Genomic DNA, 27,907 nt, shown 5'->3' with positions numbered 1-27,907 from the left:
GTGATGGGTTCTTTTAGGTGGGATTATTTAAGGGTGGTGGGGTATTTGGAGGTGTTATTTGAGGTTGATGGTTATTTTGTAGGTGGGGTTAGTTGAGGATGTTGGAGTATTTGTAGGTGGGATTATTTGAGGGCGGTGGGATATTTTCGTGTGAGGATGCACTGGGGTACAGGGTTGTTGATCGGTTTAATTTGTGCCGTCAGGTTTATCTTTGAGAACATTGGGAACAAACGGATGCTGACGATTAACCACTGCTCACTGGCTGACGATGCAGCTTACCAGTGTGTGCTGGGAGATGAGAAGACCATCACAGAGCTCTTCGTCAGAGGTACTGTCAGAGTCCCTGACTCCCCGACTGCACCTTCCCCAACATTCCCCTTACCTGCCACCCAACTCCCCCCCCCCCCCACCAGCCCAGATCACCCCAACCAACCAACCCCAAATCACCCCAGGCCCTTGCCCACAAGCCTGACCCCATCTTGACCCTCAACCTGACCCAAACCTGACCCCAGCATAGACTTTACTCCTGACTCCAAATAAAACCAGAGCCTCCACAAATCCACCCACGACCCTCAACCTGACCCCCATCAGAAACACTCTCCATGATTGCACCCTTGCCCCTACGCTGACCTTTACCCTGAGGATGTAGCCTTCCCTAGAGGGAAGATCAATGTACTGAGGGGGAGGAACCGTCACTGTCTGAGGGGCCCTCAGTGAGGGGGAGGAACCGTCACTCTGTCAGAGAGACCCTTAGTGAGGGGGAGGAACCGTCACTCTGTCAGAGGGGCCCTCACTCTTTCATAGGGACCATCAATGAGGGGGAAGGGGCATTGAGCTGTCAGAGGGACTGTCACTGTTTCGGAGGCACGCCGAGGCGAGGACAAGGGGCCATCTCTAAAGGGTAGATGCCATTATTGATGCAGAGGGGCCTTCACAGATGAGTGGCTGTGTGCCCATACTAACTGCCTGTTCTTTACCATGACAGAGCCCCCAGTGTTGATTACTCACCCCCTCGAGGATCAAGTGGCAATGGTGGGTGAGAGAGTGGAGTTTGAGCTCGAAGTGTCTGAGGAAGGGGCTCTGGTCAAGTGGTAAGTGGCATACTAAATCCAGACATAGTAAACCCTGTAATACAAACAACTATATGTTACAAATCCATGCTACAGCTGGACATTATAAAACAACCTCATGTTAGTGAGAGCACGCATGTTGGACATTATGAACCCATCACACTGTAATGTGGGCAAGACATAGACTGCTGCTTCAGCTCCTACTAACCCATCACACTGTGCCAAGTGCGGTACAACTAGACATTTACTCATTTCACTGATGTGTGACAGACTTAAACAGAGGGAGGAAGGCAGAAAACTACAGCCAGTTAGCATGATCTCTGCCATCATCTTAATTATCATTTTCCTAATCGTTTATGTAAATTATAAATGGCCTAGTAATGAGAGTGGGTCTCGGGCCTCCCCACTGTTGGGGGTGATTGTGAAGTGCTAGGTTGGATAAATGCAAAGGCTAGACAAACATGTAGCAAAAGCAGAGAAATTGTAATGAAAATTTTATCTTCTGTAGGGGTTGGATTAAGCTTTCAAATGTCAGGCAGGCAGTGAATTTCTTGAATGTGTGAGAGTTAGTTTTCTGTGAACAAGCGAAAGCAGCGTGAGGAGTAATCAGTCAGATTCGGTGAACAGCTAATGATATCATACAGCATAGAAACAGACATTTGGCACAAATCTCAAACCACACTGATCCCATTTACCTGCAGTTGGTCTATGAAATCACTCCACAGAGGCCAGTATCTTGTCACACATGCACACTGATCCAGCTCCCTCACAGGTGAAGCCGATTTATGGATCGGGTTTACCAACTTGTCTCGGATCCCATGGAGCTCTTCCCTTTCGGAGCGGCTGTCCAAGTAGTTTTTTACTGCAGTCAATGTAAACCACAGCAAACCACATTACCCTCACTAATATACTTAGCTTTTAAAAACCTCAATTAAATTTATCAGATTGGATGACCCTCTAATGAATCCTTGCTGACTTTCCCTGACCATTCCCTGCCTTCCAAGTATTGATTAATCCTGTTCCTAAGCACCTTTTCCAATAATTTCCCTGCTAGTGATATCCAGGTAACCTAAATTACCTGGCCTATCCCTGCTACCCTTCTTGACAAAGGACCCACATTAGCTACCGTCCAGTCAGCTGGAACCTCATCTGTGGTGAGAGAGGTATTAAGTATCTCCACCAGGGCTGGACACCATGGTTCAGCTATAGATAGCCCTGCTTAGCCCACTTTTGCAGTCACTGAGAGCTGCTGTGGGCTCCACACCTTTGCAGGATATTAGCATGTGAGGGAGAGCAGTGCAGATTTATTGGAATGAAACCCAGCAGTCAAATGGTTAAATTAGGAGCGATTAAATAAGATGATCTCTTGCTTCTGGCATTTACAAGGTTTAAGGGGTGGAAGACCATTAGGAATGTTTAAGCTATTAATGGTAACAGTTTCTGCTGGTTGGGGAGAGAGTACAAAAGTCAACACCTTACAGGATTGAAATTAGGGAACAGTTGATGTGAAATCCGTTGTTGATTGGAAATCGGAGATTGAGGGGTTTTTGTTAACTGTTCAGTGATGAGGAGTTAGATCACTCATCAAACATATCCAGGTGAAATGACGGGTGGATTTGAATTGCTAAATGATCTCCTGTACCGAGATCTCTGTTGTGCAAGAAATAAGATGCAGCAGTGGGAATATTGAGTTACAATGCAGATCAGCTACGATCTAATTCACTGCTGTAACTGACTCGGGAACTCCATCACCTCGGCATTAAACAATATTTCCAAGGGTATGGGCATTTCTGGCTGGACAATCTTCATGGCCTCTCCCTAGTTACTCTGGAGAAGTTGCCAGTAAGTCTCCTTCCAGGTTCCTGGTGATTAGAGATGCCTCTGCATGCCGTCCTATAGCACCCCTGACTTGTGTTCCATGCCCTTGTGAACATCCCCTTTTGTTGCCCTGAAGTCCTTGGAAAATTGGCTTGGACCTAGTTTTCCTCAGTTTCCAGTGATGCAATTCCCTGTGTTCCTTTGATTACCTATTGATGGCGGCAGTGTAGGGTATTGTGGGGAAAAGCAGCATCCAGGGGTTTGGTGGCTTACATGATGTTGTCATGACGTTTTATTTTGTACGCAGGGAACGCAACGGCCAGGAGCTGAGACGAGAGGAGACGTTCAAGTACCGCTTCAAAAAAGATGGCAAAAAGCACGTTCTGTTCATCAATGAGGCTACCAAAGAGGATGCTGGTCACTACACTGCCAAAACCAACGGAGACCAGTCTGTGGCTGAGCTCCTTGTCCAAGGTAACAGGAGGAGAAAGTGAGGTGGGGGGTGGGGGGGGCCGGGGAGGTGTGGGGGGGGTTGGGGGGGAGGGGGGAGGGGGGAGTTGTGGGGGTTGCTGGATCCACTCAGTCCACTTCTCCTCATACTGTCTCAAACATTCCCCTCCCCCACACCCTTCCTCCATCAGCTATGGACGACCATGGATTGGCATCTCCTGAGTAAACTGGTCTTCTTAAACTGACAGTGGACTGTCGGTCCTGGTAACATGTGAACAGGTCCGAGTTTGGGACAACGTGGGTCAGATGTGCAGCCCCCTCTGCCCCTTCATTGATGTTTCCCATTTCTTAATGCAGCGTCTCTGACTTACGTAGGGTCGGGTTAGTCACAGTCCAGATTGACAAACCCAGCCCAGTGATTGGGGCTTTGATTCGTAAATCAAATCATTAGATCAACATAAGAGTGAATCGGGAGAAACTGTTCCAGTTTGTAAAAGGAACAAGAACAAGTGTGTGTAAATTTAACATCAAAGAGTGTGGCGCTGGAAAAGCACAGCAGGTCAGGCAGCATCCGAGGAGCAGGAGAATCGACGTTTCGGGCAAAAGCCCTTCATCAGCAATGTGGTGCGGGCCTGAGGGGACTGAGAGATAAATGGGAGGGTGGTGGGGCTGGGGGGGATGGTAGCTGGGAATGCAATGAAAGCGGGGGTTGATGGTGATAGGTCAGAGTGGAGGGTGGAGCAGATAGTTGGGAAGGAAGATGGACAGGTCAGACAGTTCAAGAGGGTGGTGCTGAGTTAGCGGGTTGGATCTGGGATAGGATGGGGGGGAGGGGAGATGAGTAAACTGGTGAAATCAACGTTGATCCCGTGTGGTTGGAAAAGTCCAAGGTGGAAGATGAAGTGTTCTTCCTCCAGGTGTTGACTGGCTCAGATTTGGTGATAGACGATGTCCAGGACTTGCATGGCCTTGGTGGAGTGGGAGGGGGAGTGGAGGTGTTCGGCCACAGGGCAGTGGAGTTATTTGGTGCATGTGTCCCAGAGATGTTCTCTGAAACGTTCCGTAAGTTGATGTCCTGTCTCCCCAATGTAGAGGAGACCACTTCGAGAGCAACGGACACAGTAGATGAGGTGTTTGGGTGTGCAGGAAAATCTCTGCCGAATGTGGAAGGATCCTGTGGCGTCTTGGACGGAGGTGTGGAGGGGTGGGGGCTGGGGGTGGTGGGTGCAGGTTTTACACCTCTTGCAATGGAGGGTGGGTTGGTGGTGGACATGGACCTGACAAGGGAGATGCAGAGGGAACAGTCTCAGAGGATCGCAGATAGGGGTGGGGAGTCGGTGGCTTTGAAGTAGACGTCCCTTACTCCCAATTCGTCCACCTACGCCAAAACGGACATCTAGTTCAAATTCACCAACAACTACCTGGACTACACCTCCACCCATCCCACCTTCTATAAAAACACAATCCCTTATTCCTAATTCATCCACCTCTGCCATATCTGCTCCCAGGAGGACCAATTCCACTCCAGAACATTAGAGATGGCCTCAAGGACTGCAATCTCCCCACCCACATGATCAGCAATGCCCTCCAGTGTCTCTCTTCCATTTCCCGCACCTCTGTCGTTGAACCCCACCCCTCCAGATGCAACAAGGACAGGACAGAACCCCCCCCACCCTGGTCCTCACCTTCTACCCACTAATCTCCGGATACAACACATTATCCTCTGCCATTTCCACCACCTCCAAACAGACCCCACCACCGGGGATATATTTCCCTCCCCACCCCTATCAGTGTTCTGCAGAGATTATTTCCTCCGTGACTCCCTCATTAGGTCAATGCCCCCCACCAAACCATCCTCCACTCCCAGCACCTTCTCCTTCCACCGCAAGAGGTGTAAACCCTGCACCCACACCTCCCCCCCTCTCATCTCCATCCAAGGCCCCAAAGGATCCTTCCACATCCAGCAGAGATTTTCCTGCACCTCCACACACGTCGTCTACTGTGTCTGTTGCTCTAAATGTGTTGTCCTCTACATTGGGGAGACAGAACACCAACTTGCGGTGCGTTTCAGAGAATGTCTCTGGGACACATGCACCAATCAACCCCGACTCTCCCTCCCACTCTGCCTGGGCCTTATCCACTGCCAAATCCTAGCCCCCCGACACCTGGAGGAAGAATGCCTCCTCTTCCACCTTGGGACCCTCCAAACGCATGGGATCAATGTGGTTTTCACCAGTTTCCTCATCTCCCCTCCCCCCATCTTATCCCAGATCCAACCTTCCAACTCGGCACCACCCTCTTGAACTGCCCATCTTCCTTCCCACCTATGCACTCCACCCTCTGCTCCTACCTATCACCATCAACTCCCACCTTCATCTACCTACCACATTCCCAGCTACTGTCCCTCCAGCCCCATCCCTCCTCCCATTTATCTCTTAGCACCCTTGGGCCCCCACCACATTCCTGATGAAGAGCTTATGTCCGAAATGTTGATTCTCCTGCTCCTTGGATGCTGCCTGACCGGCTGTGCTTTTCCAGCGCCATACTCTCAACTCTGATCTCCAGCATTTGCAGTCCTTACTTTCTCCCATAAATTTAAAATGATGTGCATGGGGAAGGAATCCAAAAATGGGATTTTCTGAATAAGTAAGCCAAAATATCCACTAACACCCAGAAGCAGGAGTAGCATCATGCTCTCGAGTTAACCTGTAGCCTCTGGTGGAGACAATACCCCGATTGCAAACACAACTCCAAACAAAGAACAAAGAAAATTACAGCACAGGAACAGGCCCTTCGGCCCTCCAAGCCTACACCGATCCAGATCCTCTAACTAAACCTGTTGCCTATTTTCTAAGGATCTGTATCTCTCTGCTCCCTGCCCATTCATGTATCTGTCTAGATACACCTTCAATGATGCTATCGTTCCTGCCTCTACCACCTCTGCTGGCATCATATTCCTTAAAGTTTTCCTCTCACTTTGAACTTGTGACCCCTAATAATTGAGTTCCCCACTCTGGGAAAACATTTCTTGCTATCCACCCTGTCTACACCTCTCATGATTTTGTAGGCCTCAATCAAGTCCCCTCTCAACGTCCGTCTTTCTAATGAAAATCATCCTAATCTACTCAACCTCTCCTCATAGCTAGCACCCTCCGTACCAGGCAACATCCTGGTGAACCTCCTCTGCACCCTTTCCAAAGCATCCACATCCTTTTGGTAATGTGGTGACCATAACTGTACGCAAACAAGCCAGCACTTCTTAAACTTCATCACACCTTGGAGAGGCGAAATGAATTTGGACTGGAATTGGTGCTGGAGTTCAGTCTGAGAATGAACTTTAACCTGGGGCCAAGACAGCAATAACCCAACAAAGATGGAGCTGATTACAAGGTTTCCTGAAGACCTAGATGCAGTGCCACAAGACATTTAATGATATTGCAAGGTCAGTTAATGCATTTTCAAGTGACTCACTTATTAAACCTCACACACTGGTCAATACAATCACAACTCAAACAACAAAATATTAATCAGACTCCAAATCTGACATTCAGATCCTACATCTCACAACAATCTAAATCTCACATTATTATAATTCCAGCTGATAGTATGACTGGACAAGTTAGATCCCAGAATGAAATTTAGCTTGATGGATCTTCTCATTAAATTTAACTGAAGGTCTCTCACTAAAGTACAAGCGCATCGATCTGCAGTTTTGGTTTTAACAAAACAAAAATAACATAAAACGAACCAAGCTATCAAAGATTGAAAGATTTGAAAATCCAGAAAAACAAAATCTCCAGTCCAACGCCATCACTTTGCACGTTGATTAATTACAAAGAAATTCCTTCACTATCAAAACTGTCGGTTCGACTTCATAGCTTCTTCTGAGTGCCAGTCCTGTGAGCTGTGAAGTCTTTTCTCTTAACCACTCACACAAGTGAGAGCTTAGACTTTCTCAGTCTTTTACTGATCTGTAGAGTTTTAACCAAACACTCCTGGTCTGGAAGGTTCTCCAGCAACACTCTTTCACTCAGGTAACTGCACATCTGCCTGGTTTTTTTGAGGAAATCCTTTAAGTGCGGGCATGTTACAACACTCCCTTCAGTAGTTTCAGTGACTTTAAACAATGCTAGAAACCCTGAAACAATTCCACCGTCACAGCAAAAGGCAAGTTTCTGAGATGGTGAGATGGACTTATGATGGGACACTGAGGATACTGGCCCTGTATTCTCTAGTGCTTTGAAGATACAGGATAGATACAGGGCTCGACAGGATAGATACAAGAAAAATGTTTCCTCCTGACTGAAGAGAATGGGGGAGGGGGACCTAGGATCTGGGGACAGAGGTTCAACATGAGGGGCATGCTATTTTGGATTAAAATGAGGAGAAATCTCTTCTCTCAGATAGGGACTGATTCTTTGCATCCTTTGCCACAGAGGCCTGTGGAGGATGTGTCACTGAGTGTGTTCGAGTCCAATGGCAATTGATCTCAGCGGATATGGGGGTAGTGTAGGGAAATGGCGCAGCGGGAGAAGGTGAACCATGGTCCCCATTGAATGGTGGAGTGGGCTCACAGGGCTGAATGGCCTTTTCCTGTTCTGATTTCAGTAATGCTTAGGAAAGTTGTTTAAGTACATAAATACTTTGGGCATGTAATAAGGGTCCGTGTAACTGCTGAATGCTTGTTCAGCCACGTAAGGTTCAGAGCTGGAGCAGGTTGAACTCCAGAATGACCAGTCTCCTGAACTACGTGCTTCCAGCTATAACCCCACTGCATGAAGATGAGCATCAGAGGCAAAGAGGGCATCCGGCCCAGCTAACAGCAAACATGACTGACAGAGGCCTCGCCAGAAGAACAATGACACTTGGGCACAGGATGGTGAAGAGTTGGATTTCGCTGCCAGAAAGTTTAAAATCAGAACAAAGAGAGATTTCTAAAAATCACTGGCTTCGTCATAGTAACCAAGCTGACTGGAGAATGAGGCCTAACAAAGGGGAAAATGTCTCAGGTAGATTAGTGGCTCACATATTGGGGAGCAGAGAGGTCATTTAATATATTTAAGGTACTTGGAGGTGGGTGAGATGGGCTTAGAAATATTGTTGTAGAGCCAGAGGAAGTAGCCCTACAGGAAGTGAGTCCCTTGCATCCATCTTCATTGGAAAAGGGGATGTTTCCCAAATAGAATATAGAACATTACAGCCCTTCAGCCCTCGATGCTGCGCTGACCTGTGAAAATAACCTGATGCCCATCTAACCTATGCCGTTCCATTACTGGAGGAAGGGGACATGAAGGGGAGCTGATAACATGATATAATGAAGGGGACATATTGGAGCTGATAAAAATGGATCAACTTGAGAGACCTGTAAGAATAGTGGTCATCAAAAATGAACCATTGCAGATGGATGACCTCTGAGCTGAGTGAGGTCAGTAAGGGTGGTGAAATGGCTGGTGCTCTGACCTTCCTTGTAAGTTCACGGCAGACTTGTTCACAAATTAAAGCCATGGGATTAAAGGGATTGTAGCAGCAGGGATTCTGGATGAACTATGGGCTAGGAGTTTTGGGGTGAAGGGTTTATTTTCAGACTGCAGGGGAGGATACAGTGATGTTCCTGTAAGATCAACTCTGGGACCACTGATCTTTGTGGTATGCGTGGATGAACTCCACTTGGTTATACTCTCATGTGTTCTCCTGTCCCTGCAGAGAAACAGCTGGAAGTTTATCAGGATATTGCAGATTTGACGGTGAAGGCTGAGGAACAGGCCGTCTTCAAGTGTGAGGTGTCTGATGACAAAGTCAAAGGGACCTGGTTTAAGAATGGTGTGGAGGTCATTCCCAATAACAGAATGCAAATCACACACATTGGCAGGTAAACCATTGTGGCTATGTCAAGAGCTCAGATCAAGAGTGGCTGGCATCGATATCTGGTCAGTTCGGTGACTGGTCTTGTGGGTTTGGCATCATTAAATTTTGCCCTCAGATCTTGTTTCTGGAGGATTACCTACCACTGAAGTAAAACAGACTGATCTATAGATTACTGAGTTTATCCTTCCAACCTTTCTTGAACAAGGGTGTAATGTTTATACTTCTCCAGTCCTCTGGCACCTCCCGTGAGTTTTGGGAAGATTGAAAGCTTATGACCAGTGCCTTTGTAGTCCTCATTCCCACTTCCATTAAAATCCTTGGGCGTATTCCATCTGGTCATAGAGGCAAACAGCACGGAAACAGACCCAAATTAAACTAGTCCCACGTACCTGAATTAGGCCCATATCCCTCGAAACCTTTCCTATTTATGTAGCTGTCTAAATGTCTTTTAAATGTTGTAATTGTACCTGCATCTGCCACTTCCTCTGGCAGTTCATTTCACATACAAACCATCCTCTGTGTAAAAGAATTTGCCCCTTTGGTCCCTTTAAATATTTCTTTTCCTTAAAAATATGCCAGGAGAAAGTGAGGACTGCAGATACTGGAGATCAGAGCTGAAAATGTGTTGCTGGAAAAGCGCAGCGGGTCAGGCAGCATCCAAGGAGCAGGAGAATCGACGTTTCGGGCATGAGCCCTTCTTCAGGAATTCAGCCCTTCTTCTCCTGCTCCTTGGATGCTGCCTGATCTGCTGCGCTTTTCCAGCAACACATTTTCAGCTTAAAAATATGCCCCCTAGTGTTGAACTGCCTATAGCTAGGGAAAAAAACCTTGGTATTCAGCTTATCTAGGGCCTCATGATTTTATAATAGACTATCCCTCAAGCTCCTCTGCTCCAAAGAAAAAAGTCCAGCCTATCCAGCCTTTCCTTACAACTCAAACCTTCCAATCCCAGAAACATCCTGGTAAATATTTTCTGCACCCTTTCTAATTAAATAATATCCTTCCTATATGCCAGGAGAAAGTGCGACCAGGAGCAGGGTGACCAGAACAGTACGCAATACTTTAAAAGTGGCCTCACCAATGTCCTGTACAACCACAACAACATGTCCCAGCTCTTATACTCTGTGCAATGAAGGCAAACATGCCAACTGTTGTCTTTACCACCCTATCTGATACAACTTTCAAAGAACTATGTACCTGAACCCGGGGTCTGTCTGGTTGACAACACTACCCAGAGCCCTACCATTAACTCTAAGTCCTGTGCTTGTTTGTCTTACCAAAGTACAACAACTCGCATTTATCTAAATTAAACTTCTCGGCCCATTGGCCCAATTGATCAAGATCCCATTGCGGTATTAGATAACCTTCCTCACTGTCCACTATACCACTACTTTGGTGTCATCTGCAAATGTACTAACCAGGTCCATGCCGTTTATATAAATGACAAACAACAAAGGACCCAACTCCTACACATAAGTCTTAAAGTCTACTTTTTATTTCCTAATTCCACCCCGAAATAAAGTTAAAAACCACCCAACACCAGGTAGCTACCTGATGAAGGAGCAGTGCCCCGAAAGCTAGTGCTTCCAAATAAACCTGTTGGGTTCCACCCCAGTCTAACACTGGCACCTTCACATCATGGCTACCCATAAATAACATATTGCCTTGTTTCCTTCTCATTAGTTTCCTCTCCTTATTCTTTCATCCTGAATCACCAAGACTCCTCCTTTGCTTCTATGTTTCCCCATAGGTTTGCAGTATTGTTGTATTACTACCAGACTCTCACTCTGTTCTGTTTGCATTCCTCAGAATCCACAAACTAGTGATTGACAATGTGAGACCTGAGGATGAAGGTGATTACACCTTTGTACCTGATGGCTTTGCCTTCAACCTCTCAGCCAAGCTGAACTTCCTGGGTAAGCAACTGAATCAGATGGATTTCGGGAAATTTGTCAGTGCAACGAATCCTGAGTAACAGTGTGTATTGCAATTGCATTGGAATGATGGATATCCGCTGACAGTGCTAGTCTTACCGGGGATCGAATGGTATCAGCTCAATCCTCATGATTCCAAACTGTTCACTAGCTTTGTTGCTTGATTTTGAGATCTCAACTGAGGAGTAAATCAAATCATACGAAATGGGTTTCCTCATCAATTGCCCTTGAACAAACTAATTGGGGTGAAGATGGGGCTTTAGAATTAATCAGCTTGGGTTGACAATGGCTGCTTGACATGTATCATTTTCCTCTAAGCTATGGGCATTAGTGTTGTGTTGAGTTCCCATCACCTCATTATAGGCAGGATATGGAAGCTATAGAGAGGATGCAGAGGAGATTTACCAGGATGCTGTCTGGACTGGAGGGCATGTCTTATGAAGAGAGGTTGAGGGAGCTAGGATCAGAGTGTGTGGTGCTGGAAAAGCACAGCCAGTCAGGCAGAGTCCGAGGAGGGGGAGAATGGACATTTTGGACATAAGCCCTTGATCAGGGATGTCCCAAAACGTCGATTCTCCTGCTGTTTGGATGCTGCCTGACCTGCTGAGCTTTTCCAGCAACACACTCTTCGACTCTGATCTCCAGCATCTGCAGTCCTCATTTTCTCCTAGTCGGGGTTTTTCTCATTGCGGCAAAGAAGGATAAGACGTGACTTGACAGAAGTGTACAAGGTGATGAGAGGCATAGATAGAGTGGATAGGCAGAGACCTTTGCCCAGGGTGGAAATGGCTATCACGAGGGGGCATAATTCTGAGGTGATTGGAGGAAGGTTTAGGGGAGATGTGAGAGGTAGGTTCTTTATACAGACAGTGGTGGGAGTGTAGGAGAAAGTGAGGACTGCAGATGCTGGAGATCAGAGCTGTAAAATGTGTTGCTGGAAAAGCGCAGCAGGTCAGGCAACATCGATTCTCCTGCTCCTTGGATGCTGCCTGACCTGCTGCACTTTTCCAGCAACACATTTTTCAGCAGTGGTGGGTGTGTGGAATGCTCTGCCAGTGATGGTAATAGAGTCAGAGACATTAGGGACATTTAAGCGACTCTTGGATAGGCACATGGAAGACAGTACAATGAAGGGTATGTAGGTTGGTTTGATCTTAGAGTAGAATAAAACGCACACACAACATCGAGGGCCGAAGGGCCTGTACTGTGCTGTACTGTTCCATCTGTACCTTTCTGCAGATAAGGTGATCATGTAGCTCAGTGGTAGTGTCCTTACCTCTGACCAGGAAGTTTGGGATACAGTCCCATATGCTCAAGAGGTACATACTAAAGTCTCTGAACAAGATGATTCAGAAAGTATCTATGTATCAGATCAAGAGAGACCTGTGAGGCAGTGGGTAGTGTCTCTGCCTTGGAACTCGGAGTTCTGGGTGTGACTCCTCCTTTCATGATCCTGTGTTGCCATGTTAACTTATAAATCCATCTGACATCGGCCATTCACAGACTTGTACTTTGTCTGCTGTGTCAAGGGGCGTGTGAACATTTCTAAGCGAACAGAGTATTGCAAGTTTTTCTTATTACTTAATTTTAAAGTTGTTTTATTCTCTTTCCCCCCACCCTTTCTCTTTCTCTGTTCATCACACCAGAGGTTAAAATTGACTACGTGCCCCGGCAAGGTATGAACTTTGAATCCGATAAATGATAACCCCGGGGATGGGGGTAGGGGAGCTGTGGGGATGGGGGTGGGGCAGCTGTGGGGATGGGGGTGGGGCAGCTGTGGGGATGGGGGTGGGGGAGCTGTGGGGATGGGGGTGGGGCAGCTGTGGGGATGGGGGTGGGGGAGCTGCAGGGATGGGGGTGGGGGAGCTGTGGGGATGGGGGTGGGGCAGCTGTGGGGATGGGGGTGGGGCAGCTGTGGGGATGGGGGTGGGGGAGCTGTGGGGATGGGGGTAGGGGAGCTGTGGGGATGGGGGTAGGGGAGCTGCGGGGATGGGGGTAGGGGAGCTGCGGGGATGGGGGTATGGGAGCTGCGGGGATGGGGGTGGGGGAGCTGCGGGGATGGGGGTATGGGAGCTGTGTGGATGGGGGTGGGGGAGCTGCGGGGATGGGGGTAGGGGAGCTGTGGGGATGGGGGTAGGGGAGCTGCGGGGATGAGGGTGGGGGAGCTGCGGGGATGGGGGTATGGGAGCTGCGGGGATGGGGGTATGGGAGCTGCGGGGATGGGGATGGGGGAGCTGCGGGGATGGGGGTGGGGGAGCTGCGGGGATGGGGGTAGGGGAGCTGCGGGGATGGGGGTATGGGAGCTGCGGGGATGGGGGTGGGGGAGCTGCGGGGATGGGGGTGGGGGAGCTGCGGGGATGAGGGTGGGGGAGCTGCGGGGATGGGGGTAGGGGAGCTGCGGGGATGGGGGTGGGGGAGCTGCGGGGATGAGGGTGGGGGAGCTGTGGGGATGGGGGTAGGGGAGCTGTGGGGATGGGGGTAGGGGAGCTATGGGGATGGGGGATGGGGAGCGGCAGGGCAGCGGGATGGGGGAGCTGTGGAACTATGACGGGGGAGCTGTGGGGATGGGGCATGGGGGAGCTGTGGGGATGGGGGTAGGGCAGCTGTGGGGCTGTGGGATGGGGAGCTGTTGGGATGGGAGATGGGGGAGCTGTGGGGCTGTGGGATGGGGGAGCTGTGGGACAAGGGAGGGGGAACAGTGGGGATGGGGGTGGGGGAGCTGTGGGGTGGGGGATGGGGAGCTGTCGGGATGGGGATGGGGGGCTGCAGGAATTGGGATGGGGGATCTGTGGGGCTATGGGATGGGGGAACTGTGGGATGGAGGAGCTATGGGGCTGGGGATGGGAAGCTGTGGGGATGGGGATGGGAAGCTATGGGATGGGGGAACTGTGGGGATGGGGGAGCTGGGGTTAAGGATGGCGATAGAGAAGCTGCAGGGATGGGGATGAAGGTCCTGTAGGAGTTTAAGACAATATGTTTCTGCACTCTGCAGATCCCCCCAAAATCCACCTGGACTGTTTGGGCAGGATTCCTGATGCCACCATCATTGTTGTGGCTGGGAACAAGCTCCGGCTAGATGTGCCCATCACTGGAGACCCGGTCCCTACCGTCATCTGGACCAAGGCTGACCAGGTGGGACCAGGGAGGGGGGGGAGGGTGGTTGTGGATCTTCCAATGGGGCAGACGTTGGAGAATCAGAATCTAAATTCCAAGTCGGTTGATGATAGACTATAGCCCCTCCTCCTCCTACACACGCACACACACGCACACACACACACACACACACACACACACGCGCATACACACACACACACACACACAGATATACACTGCACCACACACTCACAGACAGCAATGTATATGGCACACAGACATTTACATGCCACACACAGTCATAAACTGTGTACACAGCAATGCCTGTTACTGTACACACATTGTACACATTAATACAGTGTACCCATCAATGTTTTACTGTGTACTTGATGTACAGTAATACCTGTTGTACATATATTATAGTGTCATTCAGTGTACTCTAAAATACTATGTACAAAACATTATTGTATTGTAAAGTACACTCTTCAGTATACCACAATAGATATTTGTACCGTAACTGAATTACATTTACTATTTTGCCACTTACCTGACAACTCCATTTGTATTTCCTGCAGGCTACAGTTTTCTTCAATATCAAACACGCACCTTATTTTTAAATCCTCTATGAGCTTCTTCATCGTACTCCTACATTTAAGTGCAAATCATTAACACATACCACAAACAGCAGAGTACTGATCCAGTACTGAGCCCTATGGAACCCTACTGGAAACAGACTCCCAAACACAAAAACGCTATTGAACATTCTTCTTTGCTTCCTCCAATGGGGCCAACCCGTCACTTTGCCTTGGATTCCACGTTCTTTCTTGCCCCACTCACTGGCAATCCCTCATCGCCATGTTGAAGCACTTGGGGATAGAGGTGAGAGTTGACGTGTTCATAATTAATCTCTGAATGTTATGTGAGGTTACCACTGAAGAACCACAAACACCCGATGACTGGACCATCATCGCTCTACCCTCAAAGTAAGCTGGTTGGTTTAGTCTAGTGAACTCCATAAGATGGGATGCTGTTGTAGGCACCAACACAAGGATGATGGGTAGCTTCGGGTGAAGGTCCGAGATGGGTCTCAATGCAGGTGCTAGTCGGGGTGTAACTCTGACTGTGTTGCCATGGACAGGTGATCACAGAGCTGGATGGCCGTGTCCACATTGAGAAACACCCTGACCACTGTTTGTTCATCATGGAGGGAGCAGAGAGATGTGATCAGGGTGTCTACACCGTCCTAGTGAAGAACCCGGCAGGGGAAGATCGAGCCGATATCACTGTAAAAGTCGTTGGTGAGTATGTGAGACTTGAACCATAGCCTGGAGGCAGTCATTGGATGATGTTATCATGTTAATTTTTCACTGGATGAGCCAGATCCCAAAGTGAAACCTGGCTTGATAGATAAAAGAAATTTTAAAAAGTCATATATAGATTTACAACAGTTTTGAAAGATCTTAACATAAACAGTAAAACAAAGTTTCGACTTTTACCCCAGCAATATTCTTTGCAGATACTCATGCTAAGTGGAGTGTCATTGAACATTGTACAGTCCAGCGCAGAGTGGGCCATTTCGCCCACTATGTTGTGCCAAACATGATGCCAAGTTAAACTAATCTTTTCTGCCTGCCCTTGGTCCATATCCCTTCTTCCCTTGCACATTCCCTTAAACATCCCTATTGCATCTGCCTCTACAGCCACCCCTGGCAGTGTGTTCCATACTCCTGCCACTCCCTCTGTGTCAAAAAACTTTCCCCTCACATCTCCTTTGAACTTTCCGCCTCTCATCTTGAATGCATGCCCCCTAGTTTTAGACATTTCATCTCTGGGAAAAGGATTCTGACCATCAACCCTATCTATGCATCTCACCAGCTTATCGACTTCTTTCAAGTCTCCCCATAGCCTCTGCCACTTCAGAGAAGACAAGCTGAGTTTTTCTAATCTCTAATACCTTCTAATCCACCGGTAATTCTCTTCTGTGCCCTCTCCAAAGCTCCATATCCTTCCTATGATGTGGTGACCATTATAGGGTCACTCTTAACTTCACTCTTTACCTTCTTAACTGACTCTTTTGTAGGTTTGATGAACGAGAGACCCCTTTCCAGTTTCGATAGCTTGAAAACTCTACATACACCCTCACAGCTTGAACCAAACGAGTTTGCACAAACTGCTCTTCCTTAATGCTCAGGTGAACTGAAACTGGTTCGGGATAGAATCCAAAGAAAGCGGGTGTGTTTTCTTAAACTTCAGCCATTAACCCCACAGATATTGGACGCTTAAATCACATACCTTCTTGGAATTGGTGTCTTTTACACAGATCTATTTTACATAAATTTTAAAATCCAAATTGCCAAATTGTTATCACATTAATGTAAGGTGATTGGGTTCATCACTGAGTGCAGTACTCAGACCAGTTCCTGATAACGGAACGCTCCCTCACACAAACGCATCATCCCAAAAGCCGCTGTCAAGCTACATGACTGAACCACATAAGGAAGGAGTTAGGGTCAGCTGATTAAAAGCTTGGTCCCTGAGGGAGGCGAGGTAGAGCGTAGGAGAGATGAGCGAGGGAGTTCCAGAGCTGAAGGCCCAAGCAACTGATGTCACAGCCACAGACAGTGTAGCAATTAAAATCAGGAACGTGAAAGAGACCAGTGTAGGAAGAGGACAGGGATCTTGGAGAGTTGTGCAGGCCTGGAGAGGATCACAGAGATTGGTGATAATCTGATGGGTTGGGCCATAACCGCAGGAGGAGAACAGACAGGGGTGAGAGCTTGGAGGAGGGACTGGGCAGGAGAGGGAAGTAAGGAATGAGGAGAGTGAGTGAAGACCAGTGTGTTACTTACAGACATGCTGTTAAATTCCAAAGTCCCAGCATCCTCAAACTCTGACAGCCCATACCATATGGTGGTGTGTGAATCCTCAGCATGTCATCCTAATTTTCCCAAAGGTCAGAACATATCACAGTCACTGTCGCTGGGTCTAAATCCTTGAATTCCTTCTCCAACAGCATTGTGGCGGTTCAAGAAGGCAGATCACCACCATCTTCTCATGAGGTAGATTAGATTAGTTACACTGTGGAAACAGGCCCTTCGGCCCAACAAGTCCACATCGACCCTCCGAAGAGCTACCCCACCCAGACCCATTCCCCTACATTTACCCCTTCACCTAAAACTATGGGTAATTTAGCATGGCCAATTCACCTAACCTGCACATCTTTGGGAGGAAACCGGAGCACCCGGAGGAAACCCACACAGACACGGGGAGAATGTGCAAACTCCACACAGTCAGTCACCTGCGGTGGGAATTGAACCTGGGTCTCTGGCGCTGTGAGGCAACAGTGCTGCCCACTATGCCACCGTGCCGCCCACTCATTAGGGACAGACAGCTTTCCGTCCCATAATTCCCAGAAAATAGAATTACTTTTACTGTAATATATACAGTTATGCTGCTGTAAAACAAACTACAAGTGAAAATAGCTTTTGTTCAAAACTTTTTTCCTCCCTGAATTTTATTCACTGGAAAATTAGAAATCTGTTCGTGATCCACAAGAGACCTTAACGTGCGTAATAAAATTAATATTCACTGGAATTGTGAGATTGTTACCGATCATGATAAGATCCTATAGAGATAGGTTCCTGTGTTGACAGCCTAGTCCCAAACCCCCAGCTCATTTCTGACGAATACTCACCACCCACATTACTTGGTGCAGACACACAGCTCAGCAATAGAGAGATCCTGTTGTCTAAGGGAATACAATCCTCTTCACATACCCTCTCAACCCTCATGGCCCCCCCCCCCCCAAACCCCATCAGCCTCTCACTCCAACAGAGCCCATCCCCTCCTCCCCCCACCTCACACTCCTCCCCCTTCGTCACTGCCCCCACCTCACACTTTCCGTCATATTTGCCGCCCCCACACTCCCCCCTCACATTGCCCCCCCCACACTCTCATCACTGCGCCCTCTCATACTGACCCCCTCCCCCCCCATTCACTCCCTCCTCTCTCACTGCCCCAAACAGACAATAACGGCTGACAGCTGGGATTCTCCAGTTGACTCTGTGCGCTCTCTCCTCAGACGTCCCAGATCCCCCTGACGCTCCGTTGGTCCTCAGTGTTGGGGAGGACTGCTGCACGATCCAGTGGGAGCCCCCGGCATTTGATGGAGGTCAACCTGTGCTGGGTAAGAGTGAGACTGTGTCTGAAGGTTTCAGGCCAGGTAGAAGACAGGACCAAGTTATACACTGTCTTCCTCCTTGCTCTGCTCCCTCTCTCTCTTACCTCCCTTCCTCCCTTTTGTGCTCTCTCTCTCTCTCTCTCTCTCTCTCTGTCCGTCCCCTTGATTTCTATCACTCCACTACCTATTTCTATGTCTCTTATGCTCTTTCACGAGCAACCATTCTGTTTCTATCGTATTTTTTTTATTCTTCCTCTGTTTACTTGATCTCTTTATTTATTGGCATGTCCTTATTCTACCCCTTTTACACTGGCTTATTCTGTCTATCTCTCCATCTCTCTCTCTCTCTCTCTCTCACTCTCTCTCTCTATCTCTGTGTCTCTCACTTTCTGGCTTTCTCACTTGCCATCTGTTCCTCTTTCTCTGTATCTATCTCTCACTGTCTCTCTCTGTCTGTCTGTCTTTGTCTCTCTCTCTCTCTCTCTCTCTCTGTCTCTCGCTATCTCTCTCTGTCTGTCTATCTTTGTCTCTCTCTCTCTCTCTCTCTCTCTGTCTTGTCTGTCTCTCTCTTTTTCTCTGTCTCCCACAACACATCCCCACCGTTGTCCCCCCTCTCCTTTTCCTCCCTCACTGCTGGGATGGGACCACCTCTCTCCTTCTGTTTATCCTTTTCCCTTCACTCTCTCGGTTTCACAGGGTACGTGCTGGAAAGGAAGAAGAAGAACAGTTGTCGGTGGATGAGGCTGAACTTTGACCTCTGGAAGGAGACGACATATGAGGCAAAGCGAATGATTGAAGGGGTTGTCTATGAGATGAGAGTCTACGCTGTCAATTCGATTGGCATGTCGCGGCACAGCCAAGCAACCAGACCCTTCATACCGATCGGTGAGAGTCTGACCAGGACAGGGTTGGAGGTCACACATGGGCAGCAACATGGGGGAGCAGACAATAATACCTGGAAATGCATTGGTCTCTCAGTCCCCTCTCTCTCACAGGGAGATATCTATACACTGTCTGGTATCTCTCAGTCCCCTGTCTCTCACAGGGAGATATCTATACACTGTCTGGTATCTCTCAGTTCCCTTTCTCTCACAGGGAGATATCTATACACCGACTGGTATCTCTCAGTCCTCTCTCTCTCACAGGGAGATATCTATACACCGTCTGGTATCTCTCAGTCCTCTCTCTCTCACAGGGAGATTTCGATACACTGTCTGGTATCTCTCAGGCCCCTCTCTCTCACAGGGAGGTATCTATACACTGTCTGGTATCTCTCAGTCCCCTGTCTCTCACAGGGAGACATCTATACACTGTCTGGTATCTCTCAGTTCCCTTTCTCTCACAGGGAGATATCTATACACCGACTGGTATCTCTCAGTCCTCGCTCTCTCACAGGGAGATATCTATACACCGTCTGGTATCTCTCAGTCCTCTCTCTCTCACAGGGAGATTTCGATACACTGTCTGGTATCTCTCAGGCCCCTCTCTCTCACAGGGAGGTATCTATACACTGTCTGGTATCTCTCAGTCCCCTCTCTCTCACATGGAGATATCTATACACTGTCTGGTATCTCTAAGTCCTCTCTCTCTCACAGGGAGATATCTGTACACTCACTGGTTTTTCTCAATACCCTGTCTCCCACATGGAGATATCTATACATTGTCTGGTATCTCTCAGTTCTCTCTCTCTCTCACAGGGAGATATCGATACACTGTCTGGTATCTCTCAGTCCCCTCTGTCTCACAGGGAGATATCTGGACACTGTCTGGTATCTCTCAGTCCCCTCTGTCTCTCAGGGAGATATCTGTATACTGACTGATGTCCCTCAGTCCCTCACTCTCAGGGAGATATCTGTACACTCACTGGTATCTCCCAATCCCCTCCCTCAGGGAGATATCTGTACACTCACTGGTATCTCCCAATCCCCTCCCTCAGGGAGATATCTGTACATTGAATGGTATCTAGACTAGACTAAATTCCCTACAGTGTGGTAACAAGCCCTTCGGCCCAACAAGTCCACACCAACCCTCCGACAAGTAACCCATCCAGACCCGTTTCTCTCTGACTAATGTCTCTCAGTCCCTTTTCTCTCTCAGGGAGGTATCTGTACACTGACTGATGTCCCTCAGTCCCCTCTCTCTCAGGGAGATATCTGTATACTGACTGGTGTCTCCCAGACCCCCCTTCTTTCTCACTTAGGGAGATATCAGCACACCGACTGACTGGTGTACGTGTCTCTCTCTCTCTCTCTCTCTCTCAAAGAGGTATTTGCACACTGACTGGTGTCTCTAAGCTGAACATTGCTATCCCACCCAAAGTTGAGTATTAACTGATTCCTTTATTGCAGCACCCACTAGTGAACCCACTAACCTGACTGTGGAGGATGTGAGTGACACAACCATCTCTCTGAAGTGGAGAGCTCCCGAGAAGGTGGGAGCGGCTGGATTGGATGGCTATCTGGTGGAGTATTGCAAGGAGGGATGTGAGTATCTGACCACATAGCTGTTCACTGTGTTGTTCTGCCCTGAGGCTGTAGACACACACTGTTCACTATTAGATCATGCTATTGTAAGGGGCTGTGTGCACCCTGACAATGATTGGATGTGGATTTGACATTCCTGATGGAAGGTAGCTGTGCAGTATCCAAATGTGGGCAGTCACAGACATGCAAACAATGAATCTGCTTGGTTAATGACACTGTATGTTCTAGTGACCCGATCTGAAAGTAGCTCAACACACAGCGCTATGATGACTAATCACAACGCTGCCTCAGTGCTCACACTGAACAGATTTACACAGGGTTCTGCGCAATATTACTATGGCCATTTACAGCGAAATACCCCTGCAACTCAGTTTAATGCTGCTTTCATTTTCAATTTACAAGGAGGAGGTGATGGCCTCCTGGTATTTTCATGAGCCTGTTAATCCAGAGACCCCGGTAATGTTCTGGGAGCCTGGGTTTGAATCCCACCATGACAGACAGTTGAATTTGAAATCAAAGAAAATCTAGAATTCAGATTCTAACACTGAAACTATTGGAGATTATTGGGAAAGACCGAGCTAGTTCACTAAAGGAACAGCAACAATTTGCTGTTCTACATATCCATCATGCAAACATTGTCTCCATCTCACTCACTATCTCAAGCTATCTTACCTTCCTTTCTCCCTGTCTTATCCCTCACTCCTGTCTCCATGTCCCTGACCACCCCTCTCTCTTTTCCTCTCTTGCCTCCTCTGTCTCCCCCTCTCTTGTGTCAATACTTCTCTATTGAACATTGAACATAGAACATTCCAATGCATTACAGGCCCTTCGGCCCTCGATGCTGTGCCGAATTGTGAAACCAATCTGAAGCCTATCTAAACTAAACTATTCCATTCTCATCCATATGGTATCCAATGATCATTTAAATGCCCTTAAAGTTGGCAGGTCTACTACTGTCATAGGCAGTGCATTCCATGTTCCTACTACTCTCTGAGTAAAGAAACCACCCCTGACATCTGTTCTCTATCTATCATCCCTCTGCGTTTCTCTCTTCACTTCCTGGTTCTCCTCCACCTTCCTGTTTGTTTGGCCTCCTCAGCGAATGACTGGGTACCTGCTCAGCAAGGACTGACTGATCGTAACTCAATCCTAATCCACGACCTGCCCACGGGGGAGAGGATGCATTTCCGAGTGAAAGCCATCAACATGGCAGGACCGAGTGCTGCAGCCTCACTGAGCCAACCGGTCACCATCCGGGAAATAGTCCGTGAGTATCACACACACACACACAGACACGCACAGACACATACAGGCATGCACAGACACGCACAGACACACAGACATGTACAAACACACACAGACACACACAGACACGCACAAACACACACAGACATGGTGTTTGTGGGTGGCACGGTGGCACAGTGGTTAGCACTGCTGCCTCACAGCGCCTGAGACCCCGGTTCAATTCCCGACTCAGGCGACTGACTGTGTGGAGTTTGCACGTTCTCCCCGTGTCTGCGTGGGTTTCCTCCGGGTGCTCCGGTTTCCTCCCACAGTCCAAAGATGTGCAGGTTAGGTGAAGTGGCCATGCTAAATTGCCCGTAGTGTTAGGTAAGGGGTAAATGTAGGGGTATGGGTGGGTTTCGCTTCGGCGGGTCGGTGTGGACTTGTTGGGCCGAAGGGCCTGTTTCCACACTGTAAGTCTAAGTCTAAGTCTAAGACATGCACAAACACACACAGGCACGCAGAGACACGCACAGACACGCACAGGCACTCACACACAAACATGCACAGACACGCGCACACACAAACACACGCACAGACACGCACAGACACGCACAGACACGCACAGACACGCGCAAACACACAGACACGCACAGACACACACAGAGACTGACACGCACAGACATGCACACGCACAGACACGCACAGACACGCACAGACACGCGCAGACACACAGACATGCACAGACATGCACAGACACTCACAGACACGCACAGACACACACACAGACACACAGACACACAGACACGCACAGACACACACACAAACACACACACGCACAAACACGCACAAACACACACAGACACGCACAGACACACACAGACACGCACAGACACGCACAGACATGCGCAAACACACAGACACACAGACACACACAGACACACACAGACAGAGACAGAGACAGACACGCACAGACACGCACAAACATACACACAAACACACACAAACACACTGACACGCACAGACACACACTGACACGCACTGACACGCACTGACACGCACAGACACGCACAGACACGCACAGACATGCGCAAACACACAGACACGCACAGACACGAGCAAACACACAGGCACGCACAGGCACACACAGACAGAGACGGACACGCACAGACACACACACGCGCAGACACGCACAGACACGCGCAGACACGCACAGACACGCACAGACACGCACAGACACGCGCAAACACACAGACACGCACAGACACGAGCAAACACACAGGCACGCACAGGCACACACAGACACACACACACAGACACACACACACAGACACACACAGACACGCACAGACACACGGACACGCACGGACAGGCACAGACACGCACAGACAGGCACAGACAGGCACAGACACGCACAGACACAGACAGACACGCACAGACACACACAGGCACACACAGGCACACACAGGCACACACAGACAGAGACAGACACGCACAGACATGCACAGGCACACACAGACAGAGACAGACACGCACAGACATGCACACACAGACACGCACAGACACACATTGACACGCACAGACACACACAGATATGCACAGACATGCACACACAGACACGCACAGACACACATTGACACGCACAGACACACACAGATATGCACAGACATGCACAAACACGCACAGACATGCGCAAACACACAGACACGCACAGACAGAGACAGACACGCACAGACACGCACACACAGACACGCACAAACACACACAGACACACACACATACAGAAGCATACACAGATTTACACACACACACACAATCACACAAACATCCACAGAGAAGCACACACACGGACACAGGGAGATAATGGCCCCATGGTATTAATGCTGGGAGTGTTAATCCAGAGAGCCAGCTAATGACCTGGTTTTGAATCCCACCAAGGAAGATGTTGGAATTTAAATTCAATAAAAATCTCAGATTAAGAATCTAACGATGACCATGAAACCATTGTTGATTGTTGGAAAATGCATCTGGTTCACTAACGTCCTTCAGGGAAGGAAATTGCCATCTTTACCCGGCCTGGCCTACACTGCCCTCTGGGTTATTAAGGATGGGCAATAAATGCTGGCACGAGCCAGTGATGCCCTCATCCATGAATGAATGTAAATAAGACAGATACACACCATACAGGCACACACACACAGACACACACACACAGACACGCACAAAACACACACACAGACACGCACAAAACACGCGCACACACACACAGCATACATACGCATGCACACAGACACACACAAAACACACACAGACACACACACAGCATGCATACACATGCACACAGGCACACACAAAGACACACACACAGACACGCACAAAACACGCGCACACACACAGCATACATACATACACAGCATAGATACAGATGCACACAGACACACACAAAATGCACGCACACAGCCACACACACACAATACAGACACAGACACACACACAGCATACATACACATTCCCACAGACACACACACAAAACACGCACACAGACACACATCATATCTACACACGCACACACAAAACACACACAGATACACACAAAACACGCACACAGACGCATACACAAAACACACACACAACATGCACACAGATACATATGTGCTTACACACATACTCACACAGACCGATATTCCCAAAAATTATATACTCATTCACACACAGTGATATACATGACGTGACACATCATACATACACTTGCACATAGACAGATATATATACACACACAAACATAGACACAGACGCATGTGCACATGTGCATAAATATATGTACACACCTCAATAGATGTACATGTCTACAATGTAGGTACATAAAGGATTGGATTCAAACCCTAATCTATAGACAAGGAAGTGGAGAAGGAAATAGGCAAACAAATGTGTTAGTGCGTTTTGAGAAGATTTGTAGCTCAGGTTAAGGTTCTGGATATAGGTTTGCTTGCTGAGCTGGAATGTTCATTTTCAGACGTTTCGTCACCATACTAGGTAACATCTTCAGCGAGCATTTAGACGAGATGAATGTGTAACATAGAATGATTATTATGGGGGACTTCAAAATGAATGAGCCATAAAAGGTTTGGAGAATGGAGTTCCTCCAATTTGTACAGGGTTCCTTCCTAACCCAGATTGTAATCAGCCACTCAATAGCCAAAGGAATATTTGACTTTGGACTTGAACTATTCCAGGGCATAACTGTGGGCGGTGGTGGTAAAATGGCAGAAATATGAGAGAAGGATTAACTGTCAGTATCAACCAGGGAGAATCACCAGGACCGTGACGGTGCAAGATCAGTTCAGAAATTTCATATGAAGGGGAGAAATCTTAAATCAGCTCATAAAGCTCAAATAGGATAAGATTCTGGCCTGGAACAGAGAGTAAATATGACTGTTTCAGCTGAGCATCACCTTCAACACATTCTCCTCCGTATTGCAGAGCGACCCAGGATCTGTCTGCCTCGCAACCTCCGACAGAAGGTGCTGAAAGTGGTGGGAGAGTCAGTGAACCTCCTGATCCCCTTCCAGGTAAGCAATCTCCCCAGATCAGTAACACCATTCGACAAAGACACTAGCTGTCCGTCCCATTCAACGTTCCCCAAGTCCTCTTTCTGACATAGCTCTTCCCTCAGTTCCATTCCCCTGTGTCCTCTTGAATCATTCAGGACAGAGAAGGCCCTTCAGCCCCTCGGGTCTGTACTACCAGAAATACGCTACTAGCTGCAGTAGGTCCACTTTCCCACACTAGGCCCAAAGGCTTGAGAACACTTCACGTTCTCTTCCAAGTACTTTGTAAAGGTTTAAAGGTTTCCTGCCTTAACTTCCCTCCCAGGCAGAGCATTCTAGATTCCCACCAACCACTTGGTGAGAAAGACTTTCCTCAAATGCCATCTAAACCTCCTGACTTTAAAATTGTGTCCGCTTGACTAAGGAGATCAGCTGCTTTCAGTTCACCTTGTCTAAGCCCCTCATAATCTTATACTCCTCTATCAGGTCTCCCCTGAACCTTCTCAGCTCCAGAGAAAACAGCCTGAACTTATCCATTCTCACTCCATAGCTGAAATGCTCCTTCCCAGGTAACATCCTAGTAAATCTCCTCTGCACCCCATCTAGTGCAATCACATCTTTGTACAGTGTGGTGACCAGATCTAAACACAGTACACCAACTATGGCCTAACCAAAGTTCTATATAGCTCCATCATAATCTCCCTGCACTTACAATCTATACTTCAACTGATAAACGCAGGTGCCCCATATGTCTTCTTAGCTACCTTATTTACTTGTCCTACCATCTTCAGGGATCTGTGGACAAACATCCCCAGTTCCTGCTGTTCCCCTGACCTTTGTAGTATCCTGCCATTCATTTGAGTATGGGGAAAGGATGCACATTTTTGGATCATTGGAATCTCTTTTGGAGTAGAAGTGATTTGTACAAGAAGGATGGATTGCACCTAAATTGGAAGGGGACTAATATACTGGCAGGGAGATTAGCTGGAGCTGCTCGAGAGGATTTAAACTAGTAAGGTGGGGGGAGTGGGGAGAAGGTGGGACCCAGGGACTTAGTGAGGAAAGAGATCGATCTGAGACGGGTACAGTTGAGAACAGAAGTGAATCAAACATTCAGGGCAGGCAGGGACAAGTAGGACTAATAAATTAAAATGCATTTATTTCAATGCAAGGAGCCTAATGGGGAAGGCAGATGAGCTCAGGGCATGGTTAGGGATATCATAGCAATTACAGAAACATGGCTCAGGGATGGGCAGGACTGGCAGCTTAATGTTCCAGGACTTAGCAGGACTTATACACTTAACGGTAAGGTCCTAGGGGGTGTTGCTGAACAAAGAGACCTTGGACTGCAGGTTGATAGCTCCTTGAAAGTGGAGTCACAGGTGGATAGGATAGTAAAGGTGGCGTTTGGTATGCTTTCCTTTATTGGTCAGAGTATTGAGTATCGGAGTTGGGAGGTCATGTTGCGGCTGTACAGGATATTGGTTAAACCACTGTTGGAATATTGTGTGGAATTCTGGTCTCCTTCCTATTGGAAAGGTGTGAAACTTGAAAGGGTTCAGAAAAGATTTACAAGGATGTTGCCAGGGTTGGAGGATTTGAGCTGAAGGCAGAGGCTGAACAGGCTGGGGTTGTTTTCCCTGGAGCATCGGAGGCTGAGGGGTGACCTTATAGAGGTTTACAAATCTTGAGCGGTATGGATAGGATAAATCGACAAAGTCTTTTCCCTGGGGTCGGGGAATCCAGAATTAGAGGGCATAGGTTTAGGGTGAGAGGGGAAAGATATAAAAGAGACCTAAGGGGCAACTTTTTCACTCAGAGAGCAACCATCGGCCAAACTTTGTGCCATCCTCACATTTACCATCCCCCCCTCACTCTCTCTCCAGCATTATGAATATCACAACCAATAAGGGACCCAGCACTGATCCCTATGGTTTATCATTGTATACAGGCTCCAGTCTCACTGACAGCCTTCTGCCACCACCCTCTGTCTCCTGCCACTGAGCCAAGTTTGGATCCAGCTTGCTAATTTACCTAGGATCCCATGAGCTTTTACTTTCTTCATCAATTTCCTGTGTGGCATCTTGTCAAAGGCCTTGCTGAAATCCATATACATTTACATTAATTGTCCTATCCTCTTCCAAACACTTGGTCATCTCCTCAAAGGTGAACCAATTTGTTCAGCACGATCTCCCTCTGACAAAGCCATGCTGACTATCCCTGATCAAACCTTGCCTCTCGA

The 27,907-nt window shown here is 48.1% G+C and overlaps 1 protein-coding gene across 1 annotated transcript in view; it reads left to right on the top strand.

Annotated features, from left to right (window-relative positions):
- Positions 1–27,907, top strand: part of LOC132824336 (myosin-binding protein C, cardiac-type-like) — an 80,179-nt gene that overhangs the window by 26,769 nt on the left and 25,503 nt on the right. Inside the window, exons 12-24 of the mRNA XM_060838690.1 lie at positions 204–328; positions 986–1,091; positions 3,196–3,362; positions 9,042–9,207; positions 11,013–11,119; positions 12,784–12,813; positions 14,130–14,269; positions 15,369–15,528; positions 18,312–18,416; positions 19,107–19,295; positions 20,759–20,893; positions 21,993–22,160; positions 25,598–25,686. Coding sequence (XP_060694673.1) covers positions 204–328; positions 986–1,091; positions 3,196–3,362; positions 9,042–9,207; positions 11,013–11,119; positions 12,784–12,813; positions 14,130–14,269; positions 15,369–15,528; positions 18,312–18,416; positions 19,107–19,295; positions 20,759–20,893; positions 21,993–22,160; positions 25,598–25,686 — 1,687 coding nt within the window. The remainder of the gene's footprint in view (positions 1–203; positions 329–985; positions 1,092–3,195; positions 3,363–9,041; positions 9,208–11,012; positions 11,120–12,783; positions 12,814–14,129; positions 14,270–15,368; positions 15,529–18,311; positions 18,417–19,106; positions 19,296–20,758; positions 20,894–21,992; positions 22,161–25,597; positions 25,687–27,907) is intronic.

The sequence above is a fragment of the Hemiscyllium ocellatum genome, chromosome 18, assembly GCF_020745735.1.
Source record: "Hemiscyllium ocellatum isolate sHemOce1 chromosome 18, sHemOce1.pat.X.cur, whole genome shotgun sequence".
Taxonomy (NCBI): Eukaryota; Metazoa; Chordata; class Chondrichthyes; order Orectolobiformes; family Hemiscylliidae; genus Hemiscyllium; species Hemiscyllium ocellatum.
This window is presented reverse-complemented; position numbering and strand designations above follow the sequence as displayed.